Raw genomic sequence first — 27,975 nt, 5'->3', positions numbered from 1 at the left:
GAATTCCTTGCAAGACGCTAAAGACAGCTTAAGAGTATAGGAAAGTCATTTAGGTACTCATGAATATATGTTTGTTTGGTTTCTTTATAAAAAGCTTATAAAAATTAAAACCAATGTAATTCAGGATGCCTGACTGGCTCAGTTGGTAAATCATGGGACTCCTGATCTCAGGGTTGTGAGTTTGAGCCCCACCTTGGGCATTGAGATTACTTTTATTTTTTTAAGATTTTATTTATTTATTTGAGAGAGAGATAATGAGAGAGAGAGGGAGCATGAGAGAGGGGAGGGTCAGAGGGAGAAGCAAACTCCCTGCTGAGCAGGGAGCCGGATGTGGGACTCCATTTCAGGACTCCAGGATCATGACCTGAGCCCAAGGCAGTCCCTTAACCAACTGAGCTGCCCAGATGCCCGAGATTACATTTTAAAATAAAATAAATAAAATGATTTCAATGCCCTGATGCTTTGAAATGATTTCTTTTTTAAAAAATAAAATCAATGTGATTCAATATTTTGGGGGAGTTAAACATTATCTGATTTTCAACTGTTTTTTGAGTGGCTCACATGTAGCAGACACTACTGGAGTCATTGCAAGAATGTAAAATTGTGTAAGATGATGTCCTTGTCCTCAGGAAACTTGCATAGGGAGGACACAATAGTGGCATAATAGTAATAGCCAACCTTTACAGAGTACTTATTCTGTGGTAGGCACTGTTCTAAATGCTTCTTATTTAATACTTTAAAAAAAAATTCATTTATTTGACAGAGAGAGAGAGAGAGCGCACAAGCAGGGGGAGTGGCAGGCAAGAGGGACAGGGAGACTCCCCACTGAGTAGGGAGCCTGATTCGGGGCTCGAACTCAGGACCCTGGGATCATGACCTGAGCCAAAGGCAGACTGACCAACTGAGCCTCCCAGGTGCCCCCTCTCATTTAATCCTTTAAAAGCATATGAGGGAAGTGAGACAGAAAGACAAGTGATACTCATAAGTAATATTGAGTACTAATACATGCCGAGACGCTGTTCTAAGTGGTTTATCTATATTAGCTCATTTAATTTCATGTAAGGCCTAGATGGCACATAGTATTACTTTAGAGATCAATTAATCTAATCCTTACAACAAGCTTATTAACTAGGCCCCTTTATTGTTCCTTTCTGCAGATGTAAAGTGGGGCGTAAGAGAAAAAGTCATCATATACCTTGGCCAAGTTCCACGTCTGGTAAGTGGTGGAACCAGGAGTCAAACTCACTTCGTCTAGTGCCAGAGTCCGCACCTTAACTCCTCTTAAGTACTTTCTCCACTATAAAATCCCATTCTATGTGCATTTAATTTACATGAATTCAACCATCTACACTGAGAGAATGGGAGAAAAATTAAATGGGGAGGAAGTTCCTCCTCACTCTCTCCTCGGTGGGTATGTGCTCTGGAGAGAGTGTGCTACGGGAAAATGAACAACTGTCCTGGACTGTTCCTGTGACACTCAGAGGGCAGGTGTATCGCCAAATTGAGGGGGATTTAGCTTGAAGATTTGGTAATACTTATATAGGAGGGTCTCTCCATGAAGGCCAATTCCTTTCCTCTGGGGTGCAACAGTGATGTCTTTCCATGCTGAAGGAGAGCACAGCTGACCCAGAGAGAACAGTAGGCTGCTCTCTAATTGGCACCTTGTGAGGAATTTCCAGGAATTTTCTGGACTATAACCCTTTTTCCCCCTTGCTTGCTGACTTTGGAGCTGCTGTCTATGTAAGATGTGAGGCTCCTGTATATAATGATTATAAACTAAGGCAAAAATATAGTGTCAGTGGCAAAGTAGGAAACGAAAGATCCAGTGAGTTAAGAGAAGGGAGAAATCACATTTAGGGTAGGGGATGAGAAGTTTGTTAGGAAATTAGGGAAAAGTTTATGAAGGAGAGGATATTTGAGATAGACTTTGAAGGACATGCAGCTATGACACCCAGAGTAAGAGAGGGAGTTGTACGTGGGAGGGGGATCCTGAGCAAAGGCACGTGGGTGGGAGAGCTCAGGGCATGATGAGTGAGAGCTGCTGTGGCTGTTGCCAAGACTCCCATCAAGGAAAATGTTGGAAAGTAAACTTGGTAAGATGGGCAGTGGACCATTTTACATAGGCCTTTGTAGGGGAGGAAAAGATTTTCCTTTATCCTCATAGGGTTCCTGGCTGCTGGTCTGAAAAGTAAATGGACAAAGACTGATTAACAGGATTATTATATTATTAAAAAATACATATCATATAATAATATAATATAAATATTATATTAATTATGTTTTATCATATTAATTTATATTTATATATTATAAATAGAAATATAAATAAATATATTTATCTATATTATATTAAACATATTATATTAATATAATAAAATATATTATTATGTATTATATAACATATAATATATATTATTTGTATAATATATATTAACATGTTTAATATAAGTTTTACATGACCTGGGAATCTTCATACAGAAATGAAGATCCAAAGAAACAGACCTATGTTCTTTTATGCTAGCTTTGATGAAGAGAGGACAGTAATAGAAAAATATGATAGGTTAAGGAGTATGAGATAATTGTAATAAACGGGGGAAACTTAGCAAGGCCTGTTTGTCAGGATTTTTCTGGGTGTTCCTTTGTCTTCAGAGATAAGGATGTTTCTTTCCTCGGGGTATAGAGAGGGCGCTTCTCACAGAAGGTTTTATGGGATGAGGATAGGAGGTCAGAGTGACCTTCCTGTTTCTGCCATTTTATCAAACTGCTTCAGCTTAAAATATTTAACATGCCAAAAAAATATTTAATATGCCAACATGCCAAATTTTGGGGCAGTATGTCCGGAACCCCATCACTTCCAATGCCAAGTTGGGGAGTCTGTATTCAGAGATTTTGAGTAGTGATGACATCATCAGAGCTATGCTTTAAGAAGATTAATCTGGCAGGAATGTATGAAACCAATTGGAATTGGAAACAACATCAAGTATACTAATCAGAGGGGCACCTGGCTGGCTTAGTTGGTGGAACATGGGACTCTTGATCTTGGGGTCATGAGTTTGAATCCCAAGCATGCTAGTTACAGGTCTAATGTAGTAATCTGGGGACAATATAATAGTATAACAGAGCCTTGTATGAGACATTTTGGTTTGCAAAAAATGGGAACCAAATTAATGTAGCTTAATGTAGCTTAAGCCAAAAAGGAGATTATTTTATAAGGGAACTGAGATGATTCAGAAAAACTTGGGGCAGGTGGGCAGCTGGGCCTCAGGTTAATAAGCTTTAAGTTTAGGGCTTCTTACTTAAACTGACTGCTGTGGAGAACCCAGGATGGGCCCCACTGATATACTCACAGTGGTTTTATAAACTTTGTAAAAGTGAGACATTCTAACCACAGTTGGTTCGGATCACTTCTCTCCATTCACTTATTTCTGGAGTCTGTACCGGCCACAACTGGCTATTTTTCCTGTTGGGAGAGGGTTGGAACTGGCGACAGCTGCCTCCACAGTGCCTGAACTTGTAGACTAGTTCAGTATTTTACAACAGTTACATGTTTTTTTGTTTGTTTGTTTGTTTTTTTGAGGTTCATGGTTTTAGATGAACTATTTCTCATCTTTAGTTACAGCATTTAAACACACCTGCTGGGGTGCCTGGGTAGCTCAGTGGATTAAGGGACTGCCTTCAGCTCAGGTCCTGGGATAGAGCCCCAGGTTGGGGGGGGGGGTCCCCCACTCAGCGGGGAGTCTGCCTCTCCCTCTGCCCCATCCCCTGCTGTTGCTCACCAGCTCTCACTCCCTCTCCCACTCTGCTCTCTCTCAAATAAAGAAATTCTTCTTTTAAAAAAGATTTTATTTATTTATTTATTTATTTATTTATTTATTTATTTGACAGAGAAAGAGAGAGAGAGAGTGAGTAAGGGAACGCAAGCAGGGGGAGCGGGAGAGGGAGAAGCAGCCTTCCCAACTGAACAAGTAGCCTGATGTGGGGCTGGGTCCCAGGACCCTGGGATCATGACCTGAGCCGAAGGCAGATACCTAACCAACTGAGCCACCCAGGCACCCCTCAAATAAATAAAATCTTCAAAAAAATTTTTTGAAGGACCCTGGGATCATGACCTGAGCCGAAGGCAGATACCTAACCAACTGAGCCACCCAGGCACCCCTCAAATAAATAAAATCTTCAAAAAAATTTTTTAAAAAGACAAATTTTAATATTCTAAGCTAGACAAAAAATTTAGTTATCTTTATATTCTTTCTATAGAAAATAATATTTGCAAACTCATCACATGGAGAAGCAATGAAAGGCTATGTAGCCAGTGAATGTAATAAAATTACTTTAGAGGCATGTCAGGCAGCTGATTAATAAAAATAGTATCGTATATTTTATTTTTCTGGATTTTATAATATTTGAGATACTGATCAGCTTTTAAAAATCTGCCAGAATGAAAAATCTGTAAGAATGAAATTTAGGAGAACGGATAGAAAAGCTAAAGAGCTTCACAACTAATGAGACAAGAGTAGGGAGTACAAGAAAATGTTAATTGGGAGGCACATACTTAATGGATCAGTACAGGACTGGAAGTGATCATCAAAGTGAGTGTCACAGGGAAGACTAAATTCTCAGAGTGGTAGTGGGTAAATCTGTTGCCCCTCCCAACATGGAAATTCACTTTCTTAGGCTAATTCTTGGAGGCTTCTAATTATATTTGATTAAGCGAGGTCATATTTCTTTATAAAGCTTGACTGTTAGGATATTTTTTTAAAAAAAAGATTTTATTTATTTGTTTATTTGACAGACAAAGATCACAAGTAGGCAGAGAGGCAGGCAGAGAGAGGGGGAAGCAGGCTCCCTGCTGAGCAGAGACCCATGTGGGGCTTGATTCCAGGACCCTGAGTTCATGACCTGAGCTGAAGGCAGAGGCTTAACTCACTGAGCCATCCAGGTGCTCATTTTTTAATATTTTTTAAAAAATTTCATCTCTTCTTGGCTCATCAAGATTTTTCTTACACTACTGTCATACTATTCATTTCAAATTGATGTGAATTTCTTAATTTCTAACATTTAAAAACATGAAGTCCTTTTTTTTTTTTCTCAAAAGATTATTTATTTAAGTAATCTCTATACTCAACATGGGGCTTGAACTCACAACCCCAAGATCAAGAATCACATGCTCTATTGACTGAGCCGACCAGGCACCCCAAATGTGAAGTGTTTGTTACCTAGGATACTGAATGACCTTAGGCCCTGAATTTACCATACTTTGTTTTCTCTTTTTTCTTGTATTTTCTTTTTTTTTAATAAGATTTTATTTTATGTAATTTCTACACCCAACATGAGGGTCAAACTTAAAACTCCAAGATCAAGAGTCACATGCTCTACTTGCATTAGATCTTTGAAATGTTTTGCTCTAAGAATAGAAACAATGAGTATACCTGGAGTACACAAAATACTCTTTTATCTTACTTTTTCATTCCTTTACCTCATTCATTTATCTCACTCCAAAAATCTGCTACTGGAAAACAGGATCCCAGTTATTTATTTTTGTGGGGTGAGGGTTTCACAAAGTCAATCACACGCACCATGGTCCTGGGAACTACTCATTAATCTACTTTCAAGTTATCTAGACCACTTACAGAAGCACCTGCTGTTGCCATTTTAAAATTTTACAATCAAAAAGAGTCAGTGCTACTCATTTGGTCGGATAACCAGATATGCATCTTACTTCAATACAAATTTGCCCCTTGCTCTACTCAGCCCTGTCATTTGGAAGTTCAGTGTATCTAGTTCCTGCCTAATTCAGCAAATACCATGTTAGTGATTAAGGGGCTCTTTGGGTTAATGGTAAATAAAAAATATTAAAGACTGAAATTTCGCTAAAACAATATAAAAATGATTAAGTTTTCCATCATTCAAGTGTTGGAAAAACACCGGAATCGGCTTATAATACATGTAAACCACCTTATAAAAATATACAGGACATCCTGAGGAAAAACTGAAAAGCAAAATAATTTTGAACATATGGATTTGGCTAGCTTTAGACACAGTCGTAAAGTAGATAACTGCCTACATTTGAGTTCCCAGTTTGCCTAACTAATTTTAGCTCTTTCCTGAGATTTGGCTTGGCTCCTTAATTTCCCACCTCTCTCTCTCTGCCTCACCAGATCCAAGCTTGTCTCCCTCCTTCTACCCCTGGTTTCTTGTTCCACCCCCAATCTTACTCTGTGCCTCTGTTTCCTGCCCTGCCCCACCTAGTTAGTGAGATGGAGACTGTTATTGCTAAACTTCCCCGGTTAGGCTCAAGGGTGTCAGCATTTCCAAAGACCTTCCTCTTTCCCAACTTTCACCTCAGTGACCTCAAAAGGGAGCTTGTGAAAATAAGAAAAGCGGGATTCAACTTCCAACTCTGTCCTGCATTAACAAAAGCAAGTCACTTATTTTTAGGCCTCAGTGTTCTTAACGGTAGAACAATTGGGTCATAGTAAATACATAATATTCCTGACAGATCTAGAAGACTAAAAACTGGAGGTTGGGGACTCCAACCTTGCCCTTTCCATCTGTCAAAGCTTACTTCTTGGGGCACCTCAGTGGCTCAGTTGTTGAAGCGTCTGCCTTCAGCTGGGGTCAAAATCTCAGGGTCCTGGGATTGAGCCCAACGTTGGTGGGCTCCCTGCTCCACGGAGATTCTGTTTCTCCCTTTCCCTCTGCCTGCTGCTGCCCCTGCTCATGTGTTCTGTCTCTTGTCAAATAAATAAATAAGATCTTTTTAAAAAATTAGTTTTCTTTCTCCATCTAGGTAACCAAGTAAAAGTGCAGACTTAGTAACTGGGCTCTGAAAATTCTCTTCTAGTAGAAAGTAGAAATTCTGTACTTTTAGGCTGGCTGAATTGTGAATAAGGCCCTTTCACTTCAAATCACAGATCAGAGGTATTGATTGGTTTGTTCATAAGGAGAGCACAGGATAGGGAGAAGCTGGCCTGGTCTCTCCTTCAATCCTGGAGAGGACAACACAGAGGAGGAGGAAGCAGAGCAGAATGGCAGGAACGTGGAGTCTGGAGCCAGCCTGCTTGGGGTCTCCTGCCTGGCTCCCCTGCTCACTTGCTGGCGGTCTCGAGAAAGTTGCTTTACTCTTCTGTCACCTCGATGTCATAGTTTGCAAATGATAACAGTATTTCCTGGGTTGTTATGGGGATTAAAATAAAAGGTGAAAAGTAAGTACACATTCAATCAACACTACTAAGATGACGCTAAATTTCAAAAGTATTTTGTGGGTATTTAGGACTCTGATCACATATAAGTACAGTTATTATCAATTACTATACCTATCATGAACTCTTGAATATTAACCTTAACTGTAGAACTATTACTATTTCCCTCTCTTCTTCACATTATAGGAGTTTCCATTCCCTTATATAGATTCATGGTATTTCAAAGATAGATTTATTTATTTGTTATTTATTTATTTATTTTAGAGAGAGGGAGGGAGAGAGAGAGCGGGCACGCAAGAACAGGGGAAGTGCAGAGGGAGAGGGAGAGATTCTCAAGCAGAATCCTGCTGAGCACAGAGCCCAGGGCAGGGCTGGATGTTACGACCCTGAGATCATGACCTGAGTCGAAACCAAGAGCTGGACACCTAACCAACTGAGCCACCCAGATGCCCCTAGATTCAGTATGTTAAAACACTCAGCCCATCTGCCCATTTATTCCATTTTTTTTTTTCCTGCCTGGTATTCACATTTTAATTACTGTTCTTAATTATAGTGACCCTTTCATCCTCCATATCGATTGGCTTCTTATCCAGACCCTAATCTCTCTCTCTCTTTTTGCTTAGTGGTCGGGGTCATCAGCAGATGTGGGAGGTCTAGTCAGACACAGTGAAGCAGACAGGAAAAACAGGAAATAGGAACAGGAAGAGAGGGAATATGTTGGCAATCAGCGGAGGAAGGAGTGTCTGGAGAGAGGGAGATGAGGAAAATGGCTAGAAACACTCAACCATCTGCTATGTTAGGAAGAGCAGAACCCAAGCAGAGGTGAGTAGACCTGCAATGTGGCATCCAAGCCCAGCGAATTTGGAAGAATAGAACATGAGGCTAGTGTCAAAGCTGAAGGAGAGGGCAATACTTTTTGTCCTTGATGTTTGATCATGAACAGTTAAAACACACCTGTACTTTAAGAAGTGCTTGTGGTTAAAAGCATGGGCTCTGGAGAAGGATTGAATGTCCAACTCTATTGTTAACTGTGTAACTTTGAATGAGTAGCTTAACCTTTCTTACCTTGGATGTGAACTGTAAGATGGAGATACTCGTAAAAACTCATAAGATTAAGAAAAAGTACCTAGTAGTATACTAATAGTGGTCAATATTATTATTATTTCATTATTATTTACTATTACTAAAATAATGCCCCCCACTCTAATTAGTTGGCCAATAGGAAAAAACTGCAGAGAAGAAAGAAAACAAATAGTGGAAAAAACAAAGTTTTTGGTTTGCATTTCTAATCTTTAGAGTGATCCAGGAAATAAACCGAAAGAAAATTTTTTTATTAATTCATTTTAACTTAGTAGCATGGAAGAAACAGTTAAATGCCCTTGAAAATTAGTCAGCTCACAAATATGGAAATTTATTTCAGAACTTTCCCCATGGAATATATGTATCTTTGCATTTTAACTAACTACTATGGCATTTATCTTGGCTTTTAATAGGAAACCTATTTTATTCAGAAACTCTAAAGATTAATATGATCTTAAATCACCAATAAAATTGTCTTCATGTACATTTCATTTGGATTTTTAAGTTTTATAATAAAGACAAGGAGGCAAATCTGCTTACAAAAATTGGTTTTATCATTAAAAAATATTAGAAATTCTAACTAGAATAAAATACAATCCATCTTAAAACTTCAAATATTTTAACAAAGCAATAAAATGTATGCTAAAAGTAATTTATTTGTTGAGAGAACTAATAAAATGTAAAGCACTCTCTTAAAGATAAAGCTGCTTTAAAAATATATCAAGGACTCAAAGTATGAAATGACTTCAAGTACTTGTTTTACTAGAAAACAGTACAAGGTAAAATTACACGTGTGACTCATGAGGATTTAACTTCCCTTCTATGAGGACTTAACTTCTGTTCTATATTCAAACTTTGTACTTTCTGCTTATTTTATCTGATTGCTTTTGATGGTACAAATTTCATTCTTAGGAATTGTTTCAAATTAGCAGGCCCCCGCCCCCCCGCCCAGGGGTTTTGAACATTTTCTGGGGAAAGCCTCTTATAACTTGTTTAATATAAAATGTTTTAGAGGGGGCGCCTAGGTGGCTCAGTGGGTTAAGCCTCTGCCTTCAGCTCAGGTCATGATCTCAGGGTCCATCGGGCTCTCTGCTCAGTGGGGAGCCTGCTTCTCCCTCTCTCTCTTCCTGCCTCTCTGCCTACTTGTGATTTCTATCTCTGTCAAATAAATAAATAAAATCTTTAAAATAAAATAAAATAAAATAAAATGTTTTAGAGATTCTGATGCATATAAGGCAAAATGGTACCTAAAACAAGTGTGAGTCTGGAGCCTGGGTTCCTTTGCAGAACCAGAGTATGGGAGAGTTATGAATAATCACCTTTGTAGAAGCCCAGAAAGGGGCGGTGGAAGGGATGGATATAGTGGCTTTTAAATAAAGTAGGTTATTACCAGGATATAACTGGACAATAGCACCCAGAACCATTTACTCTCTTCTTTTTTTTTTTTTTTAAAGATTTTATTTATTTGAGAGAGAAAGTGTGAAGAGGGAGAAGCCAACTCCTGGCTGAGAGGGAGGAGGAGGCAGAGGGAAGGAGAAGAGACAGGGAGAAGCCAAATCCCGGGTGAGCAGAGAGACTGGTGTGGGACTTAATCCAATCTGAGGATCAGGACCCGCCAAAGGCAGACACTTAACTGACTGAGCCACCCAGGTACCCCAGAACCACTTACTCTTTAAAGAGAGGCAAAAGAAGAGATTTTTCTGGCTGTTCTTGTAGAGTCTACATAGTTGTTGGTAACACAGGGATCTGCCTATATTCAATGAAGGACTCCAACAGGTTTAAAGATTGTCGGTGATTCAGAGTTCACTAGTGCAGAATGCCCTTGTGGTAGCCAGCTTCCAGTAGGAGAATTTAGTCTTCTGTGTTCCTCATGTTGATTATCACTCCCATTCCTAAACTGTCCCTAAAAGTTCATTTTCCCATTTAACATTCTGATATAAAAGTGGGAAAACATCTTCTCTTGGCTAATCCATTATACTGAAGATGGTGAAATTTTAAAAAAGACTTTCTTAGGTAGTAAGAGAGAACAAAGTGTAAATAAACCAAGAAAAGAAGTGCAGAAGCAGTCTATCTAATACACATATTATACCATTTCATTTATAGTTAGTCTACATAATTACATGTGTATGTATATAAATGCACAGAAAAACTTCAGGAAACTGAAATGTTAATTTATCATTCATGGTTACTTGTGGAAAGGTAGAGATGTGGAAAGACTGGTTATGTATGCAGGGTGAGGAGTGGAAAGAGAAGTAGAGAAGGAAAGCCGGAGACTTGGCTTTTTAAAAAGTCCATTTTGGGGACACCTGGGTGGCTCAGTTGGTTGAGAAGCTGCCTTCGGCTCAGGTCATGATCCCAGCGTCCTGGGATCGAGTCCCACATTGGGCTCCTTGCTCGGCAGGGAGCCTGCTTCTCCCTCTGCCTCTGCCTGCCATTCTGTCTGCCTGTGCTCGCTCTCTTGCTCTCTCTCTCTCTCTCTGTCAAATAAATAAATAAAATCTTTTTTAAAAAGTCCATTTTGTATTATTTGAAAATTGATGATGAGAATGCATTAATGAAGTACTTGTATAATTACAAAATAAATTGTATAATATAAAAAAAGAAGAGCAACTTAAAAAAAGATTTATTTTATTTTATTTATTTATTTTAAAGATTTTATTTATTTGAGAAAGTGAGAGAGAGAGAGCATGGGGGTAAGGGGCAGAGGGAGAAGCAGACTCCCCACTAAGCAGGGAACTCAATGTGGGGGTTGATCCCAGGACCCTGGGATCATGACCTGAGCTGAAGGTAGACACCTCAACCAGGTACCCGAAGATTTATTCATTTTAGAGAGAGAGAGAGAGAGTATGAGGATGGGGAAGAGCAGAGGGATAGGCAGACTCCCTAAAGAGCACAGAGCCCTTCGCTGGATCTCATGACCCTGAGATCATGACCTGAAGAGAAATCAAGAGTTGGTCACTTAATTGACTGAGCCACCCAGGCACCCCAGAAGCAAGAGCAGTTTAGTTACAACCTGGAGATCCTGAAGTTTATGTTCATTAGCTAGGACCACTGACCATATTATCCCTTTCCTACTGAATCTGAGGTCTTTAGAATGCCATGCTACACACTTTCTAGGTTTTTTACTTGGCTTCCACAAAGGATGTGCCCTTCCAAGACTCACTATGGAAGAGCTGCCCCAGAGACATCAGGCTGCCACCTTTAAGGCCAATGCCAAGGGAACAGATCCTTCCATCTCCTATTCTACCAGTCAGCTATTGGGGGAACACGAGTTTTGGGTAGCAAACCACTCCCAAACACAGTGCTTAAAACAATTCCTTTTTTCTGCAGGTCACAGGCTCCAAGCTGGGGATGGTTCTAGACCAGCTTCATGTCTCTCATTCTTGTTTTACCAGCAGACTACCCAGGCATGTTCTTCACATTGTGAAAGGCAGGTGTGGGAGAAAGGCAAGCAGAAACATGAAAAATCACCTAAGGACAGGCTCGGAACTGTTACACTGTTACTTCTATCCATACTCTTGGCCAAAACCAAGTGGAATAACCTTAGTCCAACATCAGTAGGGTGGAGAAACTTTCTGCCTCTAATTAGAAGAACTGCAAAGCCACATTTCAAAGAACATGCATGGAAGGGGCACTGAAGAATTGAGAACAGCGTTATTTACCATTGTTATCCACCTGGGACTTTCCAGTTTACTTCCAGCTGGCAGCAGGAGAGAGACAGTTCTCATGGTAGCTGAAAACAGAAATGATTTGACCCTGGCGGTGAGATCTGTTCCTAACTACAGGAATCAGGCTTTGTCCTTGCATGCTCCTTAATATGACGTCATTGTCACCAAGAGTCAGTAGTATTATTAATTCATTACATCTATTGAGCGGACAATGATTCCCTATTTTACAGGAAGTGTGAGATTAGAAATACTGCCCTAGAACTGTTTCTATGTTTGTAGTATCCTGTTTGTGTATTAAAGATTTGAATTCTTTAGTTCTAAAGAATGTCAAGAGTCGCCATGTTTTAGAACTAAGGGATCCATAAAACTTCATCAGAGTTAAGAGGATCTCTTTGATTAACCCTATTTGCCATCCAGGTTTCCCCTAGGTTTAAAAGTAAAAAATCTCTTAAGGAGTCATCAGCGTTGCTTTTCCAGATAGGAAAAGAGTACCATTTCCACCCCCGTTACCCCCTCCTCCGGTAAATAAAAAGACATTAACAGTTTTCAAAAAGAAAGAGATCATTAAATTGTTCCGTTCTTCAGGAACACATCAGTGGGGCTGACAGCCCTCTGACATTTAAGCCCTACTCTAAGGTTATTTCCATAGTTCTCACGTTACTTTAAAGAACAGCTACCACTTAAATTCTTCACGGTTTTTTTCCTTCTCTCATGACTGGTTATGAAGCTGCAAAAAGACTAAGGCTGGAGCCGAGCGATGAACCTGGTGGATACCGCGTCAGGTCTATCAGAGTGGGGCTGCAGGAACCCGAGAGGGACTAGCATTAGTCCCTCCGCGCACCGGGACAGTCATCGCTCTTTGTTAAAGAAACAAATACAAGAAAAGCGGCGGCGGTGAAGTGTGGTGGTGGGGGACTAAATCGAGGCACAACTTTGCGTTTGTATGCATAACTGTGCGTAAGAAAGATCATTCGCGAGGCGCTTCAAACGCCGGACAGTCGAGGGCACCGTGTCATTGGCTTTTGTGCATTGGAAGGCGCGTGAGTGCCCTGCTCAAAGGTTCCCCTTTGTGTGAAAGTGGGGAAGCCAGAAGCGTGCAGCTACTGCTGGGTTTTCATTTTCGAATTCGTTAGGCACTTGGACCGAAAGACTCCCGCACCAGTACACTCCCGCATTCTCGCAACAACAATACTCGGACTTGAGTTACTTATCCGTCGCTAACCGAGCGAAGAGTGACAATGGCTCGGTGCGGGCGCCCGCAGTTCGGGGGGCAGCGCCAAGGGGCCGCCCGCCGCGCTCCGCAGCTGCGCGCTGAGCCCCGCCACCCGACCGTCAGCAAACGCGGGCACCAACCGCCGCGCGGCCCGGCCGTTGGGCGGGTGGTAATTTCTGGGAATGGGGCGGGGTCGCGGGTGTACAAGGCCGGGCGTCTGCGAGCGGGGAGGAGGAGCGGGCGGCGCAGAGGGCGCGAGGCTGGAGGGGCGGTGCGCCACGAGCGTCACCGACCGGGGAGGGGCCGGGGCGGGGCCGGGGGCGCGCTCCGGCCCGCCCGCGCCCCCACCTTTCACCGCTGTAGAGTGGAGACTGGAGCGACCGGGACTAGGAGTTTATCCAACCCTCGGCCCCCAGTAGCTGTCGGACCGCCCGAGCGCGGAGCTGTCCCTGGAGAAGGGAGGCAGTCCAGAGCTGGGGATGGAGTGACAGCCGGGGCCCGCGGGAGGCTTCGCAGAGTGGCGAGGGTGTGTGCGTGCGGTCCGGGCCAGCTGGGAGAAGGGGGCGGGCGGGCGCTGCAGGTGCACGCGCGGCCCCGCTACCCCCACGCGCCTGCCCGCGCCTTGGGGCCCCTGCACCAGTTTGGGGTTGGAGCCGAGAGTGGGATGGGGGAGCCCCGAGCAGGGAGCGGGACAAGTGGCCAGAGTCTTTACCTGAGAAGGCGGGTTTGGGAGAAGTTGGGGGATAAGGGGCGGGCAAGAGTCGAGAGAGCCACTGAGGCAGGTTGGCGGGCCGGTGGGGGCCGGCGGCGGTGAGGCCCCGCGGGGTATAAATAGCCGGCCCGGGTTTGACAGACGCTGCGGTGACTGGCGGTGCCGCCCCCCCCTCGCCGCGTGGGGAGGGGAGGAGCGCTCCGAGCGGGCGGGGTGGGGGAGGCGGACTCGAGTGTCCTGGTGGCGGCGGCTGGAGGCCGAGGGGGAGGAGCTGAGGTGGGGGGTGGAGGGAGGGGGCCGGGAGCGGGGCGAGGGCGGGGGCCACCATTGCTCCCCGCGCCGGGCTCTGTGTCGCCGCCGTCGCTTCGGCGGTTGGGGATCGGTGGGGCGGCGCGGGCGGGGGGCGCTGCGCGGGGCGGCTCGCCGCTGTTTTGTTTCCTCCTCTCCCAGTGGAGCGGCTCGGGCTGCCGGGGAGGCCCCGGCTCCCTCGGGACGCCCGGCCAACGGCGCCGGCGGTGCTAGTCCGCGGCCCTGCCGGGAGGGAAAGCAACGCTGTGGTCTTCCCAGGCGACGCGGAGAGCAGGTAAGAGCGCGAGCAGCCGAGGCTGGTGGGAGGGAGCGTGGAGGGCGCGGTGATAAAGCCTCGCTGTCCCGAGTGCCGCCTCCTCCCTCCGCACCCCCGCCCCGCGCCTGTGTTGTTTGCTCCGGGGTTTGCCGAGGGTTTTCCGGAGGCTGTGGCGGTGACAACGGCTGGGAGCTGGGGAAGGGGGCTAAGTGCCCCCGGGCAACGGTCGGGAAGCGGGACTTGGAGAAAGGGAAAGGCGCGCTGCTCGCCTGCCCGAGGGGAGCGCGGGGCGCGGGGCAGGACTGAGGGAAGAGGTTACGGACCCCGGCAGGGTGGGGGGGGGGGGATGGGCTGAGCGCAGCTGGTCTCGCTGTGTTTACATCGCCGCGCGAGTCACCTCTGCCGAGAAGCGGACAGAACTGACCCGCCTTATCCCGCGGGGAGGCCAGGGCGGGGGTCCGGCTCCGGAGGAAGCGCGTCCTGGGAGGGTCTGGTAGGGCGGGAGGCTGCGGCCGGCGCCGGGGCAGGGCAGCGAGCTCGGGGCGGGACCTGGGAGGCTACGGCCGCGCGGGGTGGCGTGGAGGACTGGAGACCAGTTTCCTTCCCCGTCGGGCCTTATCGCCGCCTCTTACCTTCCTTCTCTCCGCGGCTCGCTTGCGTGGCAGGTTGTACTCGGTTATTCTTTTATTCTCGCTTTCCACGCCGGCCCCCTGCTGCCACTTCCCTCAGTTCCCCCGGGGTTAGGGAGGCTTAGCTGTGATAGGAATCTGTTTTTTAAACAAAACAAAAACGGGCTCTGTAACGCGCGTCCGGTGACCGCCTTCTGGATCCTCTCTTGGAAAAGCTGTCCCCGTGGGACCGTGCTACTGGATGTTTTGGGGGCGCGGGAAAGGAACGGTGAGGGCTCTGCTAGGGCTGGTGCTGGCGGCCGGAGCAGCTTTGCGAGTAGAGTAGCCTAACCCCCACCCCGCCACCCCTCTGCTCCAGTCGGGCGTTTTTATTCCGTGTCGATAAAAGACAGAAAATATTCCATAAGGCCAAGAGTAATCCAGATTGCCCTGTTTCTGGTGTTTCTTATGTGCCAGCATCCTGGGCTCTCTTTCTAGGACCTAGATTCGTTGCAGAACAGCCTTTCTTTAAGTTATTGGTACTAGTTTAAGTGAGTGAGGGGGGAGCACTTCATTCGAAAACTGTAAAATTTCCCCCCTTCATGAACATTTATTTCAGTTGTGTATTTAATTTAAATCGGTGATGATACAATAGTAATCTTGTGTTTGGTAATCAGATTTGCTTTTCTTTTTACCTATGAGTCACTATAAAGAGGTAAATTATGCACTTTCTTTAGTGCCATAATCACAGAATAGTGCCAAAATCACGGAACAATGTACACTTCACTAAGGCAGGATTGGATATTGGATATTTGCGTTTTGGAGTTTCTTTTTCTTTAAAAAGTAAAAATGACTTTCTATAAGCCTGGAAATTACTGAATTACGTTTGAAGAATTCAGGAATGATTAACGTTAATAGGTAGGGCCATACAGTTTATGCAGTGCGTTTATATGAATATCATTGAGCAGCTATCTCCTCGTAAACACATGAAGTAGAAAATAGAAATATTTTGGGCATTTGAAATTGGAATATTTAATGTCAACCTGTTTTTTAAGGTTAGTGATTTAATTACTTTGATTAATCATTGCTTCTAGTTTCTGAAACACACACACACACACACATTTACAAACTTATGAGAGTATGATTTGAAGATATTTATAACTTCGAGATTTTTGTGTCCTAAATAATAGGTTGGTAACTTTGGATGTGGCAGGCCTACCAGTATTGATGGCTTTGTACGCCCATGGTTTTTTGTTTTTGTTTTTTGCTTTGTTTTGTTTTGTTTTGGGTAACAGTTTTATTGAGATATAATTCATATACCATTCAATTCACCAATTTAAAGTGTAAAACTTAGTGGTTTTTAATGTATTCAGAGTTGTGCAACTATCATAATTAATTTTAGGACATTTTCATCATTCCGAAAAGTAATCCTATAGTGGTTACTCTCGTTTTCCCCCCAAGATCCCCGGCTCTAGGCAACCACTGATTTTTCTGTCTCTATAGATTTTTCTATTCTGGACATTTTTTATGGGGACAGTCATACAGGGGTGCCTGGGTGGCTCAGTTGGTTGAGCATCCAACTTTTGATTTTGGCTCAGATCATGATCTTAGGGTCCTGAGATTGAGCTGGGGGTGGTTGTCTGCTTAAGATTCTCTTCCCCCACCCTCCTTCCTTGAGCAGACACTTATTCTCACTTAAAAAAAAAATGTAGAACCCTACAATATGTGATTTTTTCCACAACTGGTTTCTTTTACTTAGCTTAATGTTTTTAGAGTTCATTCATGTTGTAGCCTATATTATTTTTATTGCTAAGTAATATTCTGTTGTATGGTTATACCACGTTATTTGTTAATTTGTGGATATTTGAGTTTCCACTTTCTAGTTATTATGAACAATGCTACTGTGAACATTTTTGTACACTATTTGTGGTTGTGTTTTCATTTCTCTTGGGTATGTACACAGCACAGAAAATTAATATGCATAAATCTATTGCATTTCTGTACACTAATAATGAACTATCAGAAAGAGATGTTAAGAGAACAATCCCACTCAAAATTGCATCAAAGAGAATAAAATACTGAGGAGTAAATGTAACCAAGGAGTTAAAAGACCTTACTCTGAAAACTATAAAACATTGATGAAAGAAATTGAAGATGATACAAATAAATGGAAAGATAAACCATACTCATGGATTAGAAAAATTAATAGTTAAAATGTTCATATTGTCTGAAGCAATCTACAGATTCACTGCAATCCCTATTAAAATTCCAATGGCATTTTTCACAGAACTAGAACAAATAATCCTTAAATTTGTATAGAGTTTTATTTGTATACCAACACCCTGTATAGCCAAAACAATCTTGAGAAAGAAGAATGAAGCTGAAGATATCAAGCTTCCTGATTTCAGTCTATACTACAAAGCTATAGTAGTTGTCAAAGCCGTATGGTACTTGCTCAAAAACAGACACAGATCAATAGAACAGAATAGAATCCAGAAATAAACCCATTCTTATAAGGTCAGTTAATGTTTGACAGAGGAGGCAAGAAGTTACAACAGGGAAAAGACAGTCTCTTCATTAAATGGGGCTGGGAAAACTGGACAGCTACGTGGCAAAAGAATAAAACTGGACCACTTTCTTGGGTTTATTTATTTATTTATTTATTTATCTTAAAAGTAATCTCTATGCCCAACCTAGGGCCTGAATTCTTGACCCTGAGATCAAGAGCCAAACATTCCACTGACTGAGCCAGCAGGTGCTTCTGGACCACTTTCTTATACCATATATGAAAATAAACTCAAAATGGATTAAAGACTGAAATGAAAACCAGAGACCATCAAAGTTCTAAGAAGCAAACATAGGCAGTAAGCTTTTGGACATTTGTCTGAACAATACGTTTTTGCATCTGTCTTCTCAGGCAAGGGCAGCAAAACAAAAATAAGTAGAACTACATCAAACTAGAAAGCTTTTTGCTCAGTGAAGGAGACCATAAGCAAAATGAAAAGGGGACCTGCTGAATGGGAGAAGATATTTGTAAATGATGTAACTGATAAGAGGGGGTGTCAATAATCCAAAATATATAAAGAATTTACAACTCAATATATTAAGCAAAATCCAATTAAAAGATAGGCAGAGGACCCCAAAAATAGACATTTCCCCAAAAATACAGATGCCAACAGACACACGAAAAGATGCTCAACATCACTACTAATCAAGGAAATGCTGGTCAAAACCACAATGAGATATCACTTCACACGTCTTAGAATGGCTATTATCAGAAATACAAGAAATAACAAGTGTTGGCAAGGATATGGAGAAAAGAACTCTTGTGCACTGTTGGTGGGAATGCAAAATAGGGCAGGTACTATGGAAACAGTATGGAGCTTCTGCAAACTAAAAATAGAACTACAATCCAGCAAACCCACTTCTGGCTATTTATCTAAAGAAGATGAAAACACTAATTTTAAAAGATAATGCGCCTCTGTGTTCATTGCATCATAACTTAGTATAGGCAAGATAGGGAAGCAGCCTGAGTGTCCATCAATAATACATGAATGGATAAAGATGTGAGATCGAGATATCATTACAAACCAGATTTATTTGTTTCCTTGTTTGTTTATCCTTAAAGGCATTTACAAACTTTAATTCAGCAAAGGAAGTTCTGTGAGAGAGGACTGGGGAGACAACCCCCTCCCCCAAGACTCCCCCAGAGTCAGGGGAGGGAAGTTGGTGGCCCAGCTGGCTAGGGGGAAAGTCCAGGATCTCCTCAGACTGATAGGTCCTGCTCGTAGGCAGGGGCAGAGCTTATATGCATAAAGTTGCTGAACTCTACACACTGGGCCAACAGAAGGCCAAGAGGCCAGCTCCAGGTACTCTAGCTTGGGATGGAGAGGCAGAGCTCATCTTCAACATGGGGGTAGACAGCGGAGACTCAGTGAGTTGCACAATACCTGACTCCCACAGACTGACAGCAGGACTGGTTTAAGCTTATAAGTCATTTTTAGAACATTTCTGTGCCCTCCAAAAACTACCTCTCATCTGTTTGCAGTTAACCCTTACCCCACCCCCTTCAAGCCAGTCCCAGGCAACTGATTTGTGTTTTGTCTGTATGGATTTGCCTTTTCTGGATAGTTTATAGCAATGGAACCATACAATATATAGTCTTAGCTTTTATTTATTTACTTATCTGAGAGAGAGAGTGTGTGTGCAAGTGGGGTGAAGGACAGAGAGAGAGAGAGAGAGATCGAGAATCTCAAGCCTATTCCTTGCTGAGCGTAGAGCCCCCATGGGGCTCAATCTCATGATCCTGAGATTATGACATGAGCTGAAATCAAGAGTTGGTTGCTTAACCAACTAAGCCACCCCAGTGCCCCTATGTTTTGCTTTTTAAAATTTTTATTCACTTCTAAATATTTTAAAATTTCCTTTTTGATATCTTCTTTGAATATGGGTTATTTAGAAATGTACAGCATAATAATAATAATAATAATAATAATCCCCAATTATTTAGGGATTCCCTACATTTCATTGTTGTTGATTTTTTAATTTAATTCCCCTGTAGTAGGAGAACATAGTTTGTATGATTTTCTCATTTTAAATTTATTGAGACAATTTTATGGCCTAGTACATAATCTTCTCTGAAGAATGTTCCCTGTGGACTAGATAAGAATATGTATGTCCTAGATAAGAATATGCTGTTGTTGGGTAGGATGTTTTGTAGTTGTCATGTCAAGTTGAGTGATAGTTTTCAGGCCTTCTATGATTTTCTGTTTAGCCATACTATTAATTATTGAGAGACAGATTAAAATCCCTATTACTATTGGAATGTCTAGTTTTCCTTTTAGTTCTGTCAGTTTTTGCTTCATGCTTTGGGGGCATTGTTAGTTACACTTTACATACATAATTGTTTTACTGATAGCTGACCTTTATAATTAGAAAGATTCCTCTTTGTCTCTAGTTATATTTTGTCTGGTGTTGGTATAGCCACTCCAGCTCTCTTATGCTTACTGTTTGTATTGCATATTGCAAATATTTTTCCATCTTTCTACTTTCTTTTTTATTTTTTGAAGATTTTATTTATTTATTTGACAGAGACAGACACAGCGAGAAAGGGAACACAAGCAGGGGGAGTGGGAGAGGGAGAAGCAGGCTTCCCGAGGAGAAGGGAGCCCTACGGGGGGCTTGATCCCAGGACCCAGGGATCATGACCTGAGCCAAAGGCAGACGCTTAACCACTGAGCCACCCAGGCACCTCCCATGTTTCTACTTTCAGTCTATTTGTTTTTTGAGCCTACAATGTGTCTTATATCTGCTTTGCTTTTTTAAAAAATGGGACCATTTCTGCTTTTTGATTGGAGGGTTTAATCTGTTCACATTTAATGTAATCACTGATAGATTTATATCTGCAATGATATATCTCTTTTTTTTTTTTTTTTTTTATTTGGGAGAGAGAGCACGCATGAAAGAGGGGCAGAGGGAGAGGGAGAAGCAGACTCCTTGCTGGGTGGGGAGCCAGGTGGGGGACTCAATCCCAGGATCCCAGCCCCAGCATCATGACTCAAGCAGAAGGCATACACTCAACCGACTGAGCTACCCAGGTGCCCTGTCTCATTTCTTTTTTATTTCTTTGCTTGTCCTGTTCTGCCTTTTCTGGAGTTTATAGATATTTTCCAAAGTATCATTTGAATTCCTTTGTTAGTGTTTTAACTAGATCTTTTGGGTTATTTTCTTAGGTTGCTCTAGGGACAAAGACTGTGTCTTTGTCACAGTCTAATTCAGATTGTCTAATTATGGTAAAATGTAGAAACTTCCGTCATTTCCTTCCCATCATATCTGTTAGTATTGTCATACATACTAAGTTTTTATGTGTTAGAAGCCTGACAGCACTGTTCTGTATTTTTTATGCAATTGTATGTCTTTTAAAACAACTAAGAGAAGAAAAAAAATATTTTCAAAGATTTTATTTATTTGACAGAGAGAGAGCACGTGCACAAGCAAGGGGAGCAGCAGGCAGAGGGAGGGGGAGAAACAGGTTCTCCACTGAGCAAGGAACCCTATGTGGGACTTGATCTCAGGACCCCGGACTCATGACACTTAATGGACTGAGCTACCCAGGCACCCTGAGAAGAAAAAGATATTAAGCAGTCTTTTATATTTATACATATGTTTACCTTTTATGGTGCTCTTTGTTTCTTTTTGTGCATTTGTTATGGGCTGGTAATTTTCTTTCAGTCTGATGGACTTCCTTTAGGATTTCTTGTAAGGCAGCACTGTTACCAATGAATTATTTCAATCTTTGTTTTTTGGATTGTTTTTATTTTGCCTTTATTTTTGAAGAATAGTTTTGCTAGATATAGAATTCTTTGTTACAAATTTTCTTTCTTTCAGCGTCTTGACCATGTTGTCTCCTGCTTTCTGGCCTCCATTGTTTCTGATGAGTTGTTTTTCTCTTTCTAGTTTTAAGAATTTCTTTGTCTTTGGCTTTCAATAATGATATGTCTGAGTGTGGATCTCTTTGTGTTTATCCTACTTTGGATTCATTAAACTTGAATCTATAGATTAATATTTTTCAACAGTTTGGCAAGTTTTGATGATAATTTCTTCAAATATTTTTTCTGTTCTTTTCTCCCTCTTCCTTCTGGAACTCACATTACATGTTTGTTGGGTGCTTGGTGGTATCCCATAAGTCTCTGAGGCTCTCTTCATTTTTTAAAATTATTTTTTTCTGTTCTTCAGAATTGGTAATTTCTGTTAATCTGTCTCCAGATGACTCTTCCATCATCTCAAATCTGCTATCGAGCTCTGCTAGTGAATTCTTAAGTTTGGTTGTTGTACTTTTCAACCTTTCAACTTGAATTATATTTTTCATCTCCAGAATTTCCATTTTTTCCTATTTTTTAATATAATATTTATATCTTTATTAAAATTGTCTATTTTTTGAGTTATACCTTCCTTGAGTTCTTTAAAGATGATTTCATTAATTTCAGATAAAATTACATTTTAGGTAGAAGATATTTAAACTATGTGTTAAGTTCTGAAATGATGCTTGTTATATTTATAAATTATGTTCAATAATTTTCATCTGTATTTCATAATATACATGAATGTGTATTACTCATAAATGCCAAATTTCATCTGATAGTTTTAATTTAAACATAATTAACAATTTACTTATAATTACTAATGTTTACTGATATGTAGGATCAGTGTACAATTTGAAAGATATACTATTAATTCTCAAACTTTGGGTCTTATACAGTATAACATCTACTCGCTTATCCATATTTCTTGGAGTAAACCAATTCTTTCATTGTAAGCCTTAATGGGTAGAAAAAAAAATGGAAGAAGCCGAAGAGAGCAAGTATGTGTGAGAATCATTACACATTATCAAAATCTTCATCTAAGCCTGTACATTTAATTGTATAGTATTAATTTATTTTAGCTCCTCGAGAGATTGTAGTAAATAAGATAAATGCAGTACTTGTTCTTATGGAATTTATATTCTGGTGAAGGAGACATATATTAAACATAAATGAGTAAGATAATTCTCATGATAAATATAATGAAGAAACAAAATAGGGTAATGTGATGTCAAATAGAGATTGATTGGGGAGCTACATGGCAATGGAATATAATTGGAACCGGAGAGCCATGATAGAAATGCTTCTCTGAGGGGGTGGTACTTGAGGAGGTAAATGTAGGTAAGGAGTATTCAGTCTGTGGGTGACCTGGAAGAGCATGTAGCCTAGAGAATAGAAAGTACAGAATAAGCTTGTTGTAAATGTACAATTTACAAAAATTGGAAAATACTGTAGTGACCTTCATTCTTGACTAAAGAGTTAATTTACAGCTCAGTTTGTAGTTTATTCTTTCACAGTTTTTGAGTGTGAGTAAATATATGTAGGATTTTCTGTAAATGATTTTAGCTTTATAAAGAACAGCAGGGAAAATAACTTCCTTGATGTTTCTTCCTTGAAATTTAGCTACCTAAAAATAAAATAAAATACCAAAATCTAGAAAACTTTAAATTTGTAGTATAGTTATAGCAATAGTAGAGATTCTTATGAAAACAATTTTAACCAATTCATGTTAGTATTATCATGTTAGTATTTCATTTTATCATGTTAGTTTTTCAACTGTTCATAATTATGGGCTAAAAGGTACAGATAACATGATGTAGTTAGTTGTGTGATGGCTGACTTTCTAAATATAACTTCTTCCCCCTCTATTTCACTAGCAAAAGCAGTCAGTTATTAATTTTTTAAAAGATTTTATTTTTTTATTTGAGAGACAGAGAGAACCCAGGAGCTAGGGAGGGACAGAGAGATAGGCAGACTCTCACCTGAGCAGGGCTCCATCCCAGTGCCCTAAGATTCATGACCTGAGCCAAAGTAAGACGCTTAACCTACTGACACACCCAGGTGCCAGTCAGTTATTTTTGTTTGGCTAACTAATATTAACATAAAATAATAATTAAACATTCAAATTACTTCAGATTAGACAATGTGGAATATAGTCCACTAAAGCTTTATGTGAATAAAATTTTTGCAGTAAAGTACCCTTTCAAAGTACCTCTATTGTTTATTTAAAAAAAGTAAGCCATGGTTTTTATAAAGTGAGTAATAACCTTCAATATTTCCATTTATAATGTAGTGTATTTTTTTTTAATATTTAAAATGTACTTTTCTGGGGTGCCTTGGGGGCTCAGTCAGTTGGACGTCTGCCTTCAGCTCAGGTCATAGTCCCCGAGTCCCTGGATCGAGCCCCACATCAGGCTCCCTGCTCAGCGGAGAGTCTGCTTCTCTCTCTGTCCCTCACTCTGGTCTAGTCTGCTTCTGCTTCTGCTCCTTACCCCGCTTGTGCTCTCTCTCAAATAAATAAAGAAAAAAAAAAAATTAAATGTACTTTTCTAGGGGCACTTGGATGGCTCAGTTAAGTGGCTGCCTTTAGGTCAGGTCTTGATTCTGGGGTCCTGAGATTGAGCCCTGTGTTGGGCTCCCTGCCCTGCAGGGAGTCTGCTTCTCCCACTCCCTCTGCTCCCTCTCACCTCGTGTGCTCTCTCTCTCTCACACATAAATAAATAAAAATAAGTAAAATTAAATGTACTTTTCTATAATATTTAATATATGCTTTTAAAATTATGTGTTAATTTAAAAAGATATAGTTTTTTAGTATTTAAATATATTAAAAATATATTTCAAATAAGCTCGCTATATCAAATCAACTCATATCATAATTTGGAAGGTATTTTTAAATTACTCTAACTCTGTGTTAATACTGATTTACAGTGTGTATCTGATATATTTCTTTGCCCTTTTATTCACTAACCATTTAATCTGACTGTATTCAGTATTGTAGATATAGTTGTTAAAAGGTACTTATTTTTTCCCAAAATGATTTAAAGTGGCTTAACAAAAGACACATATGTATATATATTAGTGATAGTAGAATAGAAGAAGGAAGTAAGAAAAAGAAAACTTGAGTCAGGAGTTAAAATTGTGGTCTGTTATGTGCTAGACACTCTTCTGAGAGGTGTATATACAATGATGATTAAAATAGCTATGGCTCGGGGCGCCTGGGTGGCTCAGTGGGTTAAGCCGCTGCCTTCGGCTCGGGTCATGATCTCAGGGTACTGGGATTGAGTCCCGCATCGGGCTCTCTGCTCAGCGGGGAGCCTGCTTCCCTCTCTCTCTGCCTGCCTCTCCATCTACTTGTGATCTCTCTCTGTCAAATAAATAAATAAAATCTTTAAAAAAAAAATAGCTATGGCTCAGTTCCAATGGAGTTTATATTCTAGTTTTTGTTGGTGGGGTGGTAGAAAGATTTTCATTAAGCATGTAAAAAACACTCTTCACTTTTTACTTCATTACAGAGGAATGCCAAGAAGATGATTTGGGACAGGATAAAATCCAGACAATTAAAAAACATTCTATCTTTTCCCTAATATCTTTAGTATCCTTGATATGATTCATTAAAGATAGAATAAAGCTAATTTCTTTTGGTTCCCAAACTAGCATATGTTAATTTGCATTATTGGGTTATAAATTTGGCAAAAGAGCAAAAACCAAAAAATTTCTGTGGTAATTTATGTGTCCTATAGGTTTCTACTCAGCCATAATCAGTGATAATGTGGAAACTTAGTGGGACGTTGTGGTAGATTGATTATAAGGTTAAGCTTTATAAATAATGTAAGAAAAGAAGTTAAATTCATGACTTGAGGATAAAACAAACAAATAATATGGTGATTTCAGAATAGATATTAAATCTCAGAATCCTTTGGTTTCTATCTCTACCTGAAGGCCAAAGTTTCAATGTTTTCATGAGTCAACTGTCCAATTTGAGTAATTTTGTATATAACCTTTCAGTGGGTATCATTTAGGTACCTAAGTAAAAAAGTAAGTTCTCCTTACAAATCTCAGTTCTGCGTTAAACATGTGCCATTCTAAATTGAAATTTAATGGTTATCTTAATTTTAGATTATAATTAGTAAGAACTAGAAAGTATATATTCATTTGTAAAAGGGTAAGTAAATTGTTTCCTCTTTTTTGTTTTCTAATAGTGTGCTTAAATAAACTTCCAGGACAAACTCTTGTTTTATGTTTTATTTTGTGATCTAGATGGGTTGAGAATGTTCCAGGAAGACTGCCTTCATGAATTTTTACTTAATTTTTGGAAGTGGAGATGCTCTTCTACTATGTCATAGCTAAGCACTTAAACTCAATCATAATATCACTCTGTAATGATAAAGCATTTTAATCCTGGCATATCTTTTACAGCACAAAGATAAGGTTGATATCTCTTCATTTCAGATCATTATCCTCCTCTAAAAGTTGCTGCTGGGTTGAAGACTAAGTTTTAAGTTGAAGTTTTACATTATCTGTAAATTTCTGTAGTCCTCATCATCATTATCACAAAGTGATCTTTCTGAAGTCTTCTTCTTCTTTTTTTTTTTTTTTTAAGATTTTATTTATTTATTTGACAGACACAGATCACAAATAGGCAGAGAGGCAGGCAGGGGGGGTGGGAAGCAGGCTCTCTGCTGAGTAATGAGCTTGATGCAGGGGCTCGATCCCAGGACCTGGGATCATGACCCCAACCGAAGGCAGAGGCTTTAACACACTGACCACCCAGGCACCCCTCTTCTTCTTCTTCTTCTTTTTTTTTTTAAATCTTTATGAAGTCTTGCCATCATACTGCATAACAATACCATGATAGTTATAATAATCATTGTAGCTGTGAAGTAGTTTCTTATTTTTTGCTTTTTACAGATGAGTCTCAGACTTCACGAAGTTAAATAATTTTCTGCACAGAAAAGAGTTAACATATTAGGTTTGACACTTCTCTCTTTGGAAAGACCTGTTTGCAAGGTTGGCCCATAGCTAGCATCTGGTAACTTGGCTCTCAGGGTGTTTCCAGTAACTGATAAGGATGATTCACTGTGGGGTGCCTGGGCGGCTCATTTGGTTAAGCATTTGACTTTAGCTCAGGTTCTGATCTCAGGGTCCTGCGACTGGATCCCACCTCAGGGGGATCCTATCATCGTGGAGTCTGCTTCTCCCTCTCCCTCTGCCCTTACCCCTCCTTGTGCAGGCAAGTGACAGAGTCACCCCTCAAATCTTTTTTTTTTTTTTAAGATTTTATTTATTTATTTGACAATGAGAGAAGGAACACAAGCAGGAGGAGTGGGAGAGGGAGAAGCAGGCTTCTGCCGAGCAGGGAGCCCTATATGGGGCTGGACCCCAGGACCCTGGGATCATCACCTGAGCCAAATGCAGACTCTTAAGGACTAAGCCACCCAGGCGTCCCTAAATCTTTTTTTTTAAAGGATGATTCACTGTGCCTAGACTGTTTGCAAACAATATGGTTTATGTTGAACACCTGGTTTCCTTTTGGGGGTCTGGAATTTGGTATACACAAGGCAAAAGGTACCTTTGTGAGCAGGCCTCCATAAAACTTTCGGTGCCGCATCTCTGATGGGCTTCCTTGGGCAGAAACACTGCACATATGTTGGTGCATTTTTGTTGATGGGGGAAGTGTAAGTTCTGCATGTCCTCCTCTCATGGGAAGGAAAGAGTATGAGGAAGCCTGCTAATGGATTCTTGTATTTTATTCTATTTTATTTTTATTTTTTAATTTTTAACTTTTTTTTTTTTAAAGATTTTATTTATTCATTTGACAGAGAGAGATCACAAGTAGACGGAGAGGCAGGCAGAGAGAGAGAGAGAGGGAAGCAGGCTTCTTGCTGAGCAGAGAGCCCGATGCCGGACTCGATCCCAGGACCCTGAGATCATGACCTGAGCCGAAGGCAGCGGCCCAACCCACTGAGCCACCCAGGTGCCCTAATTTTTAACTTTTAAAAAAGATTTTATTTATTTATTTGACACAGAGACCGTGAGAGAGGGAACACAAGTAGGGGGAGTGGAAGAGGGAGAAGCAGGCTCCTTACCGATCAGGGAGTCCCATGCGAGGCTGAATCCCAGGACCCTGGGATCATAATGACCAAACCAGGTGCCCCCATTATAATTGTGTGGGCCTATATGTGCCCATGTTCCAGGCCCTGAGGAGGGATCTGTAAACTTTGAGAACTTTTACTACCTTGTAAATAGTTCAGGTCTCAAAAGTGGGAGAGTAGATGTACTTTTTCCCCTAGTTGCTTCTGCAGGGGATCTGTCTATCTATCTTTTTTTTTTTTTAAGATTTTTTATTTATTTATCTGACAGAGATCACAAGTAGGCAGAGAGGCAGGCAGAGAGAGAGAGAGAAGCAGGCTCCCCGCTGAGCAGAGAGCCCGATGCGGGGCTCGATCCCAGGACCCTGGGACCACGAGCTGAAGGCAGAGGCTTTAACCCACTGAGCCACCCAGACGCCCCATGTCTTTCTATCTGTCTTATCTGTCTACTTTTAAAGATTTTTATTTTTAGGTAATCTCTA

General features: G+C 41.1%; 2 protein-coding genes across 12 annotated transcripts in view; one reads left to right on the top strand and one right to left on the bottom strand.

Annotated features, from left to right (window-relative positions):
* Nucleotides 1–13,164: 13,164 nt before the first annotated feature.
* LOC125094138 (basic salivary proline-rich protein 2-like) lies at nt 13,165–27,012 on the bottom strand. The gene is made up of 3 exons (XM_047719845.1): nt 26,974–27,012; nt 13,589–14,994; nt 13,165–13,546 (listed from the first exon to the last, which is right to left on the bottom strand). Exons 1-3 carry the CDS (start codon nt 27,010–27,012, stop codon nt 13,165–13,167), a joined length of 1,827 nt encoding a protein of 608 aa, XP_047575801.1.
* ELF2 (E74 like ETS transcription factor 2) overlaps nt 13,560–27,975 on the top strand; it is a 100,236-nt gene continuing 85,820 nt past the window's right edge. For 3 of the 11 annotated variants that reach the window (XM_047718456.1, XM_047718460.1, XM_047718455.1), the window contains exon 1: nt 14,169–14,455. The gene's annotated coding sequence lies outside the window, so the exon portion shown is untranslated. Of the gene's footprint in view, nt 13,687–14,168; nt 14,456–20,619; nt 20,643–27,975 lie in introns of those variants that run through there. The other 8 variants (XM_047718463.1, XM_047718470.1, XM_047718469.1 and 5 more) reach the window with 5 other exon arrangements.

The sequence above is a fragment of the Lutra lutra genome, chromosome 2 (assembly GCF_902655055.1).
Source record: "Lutra lutra chromosome 2, mLutLut1.2, whole genome shotgun sequence".
NCBI lineage: Eukaryota > Metazoa > Chordata > Mammalia > Carnivora > Mustelidae > Lutra > Lutra lutra.
Note: the sequence above shows the minus strand (reverse complement) of the source record. Positions and strands in the feature narration are given on the sequence as shown.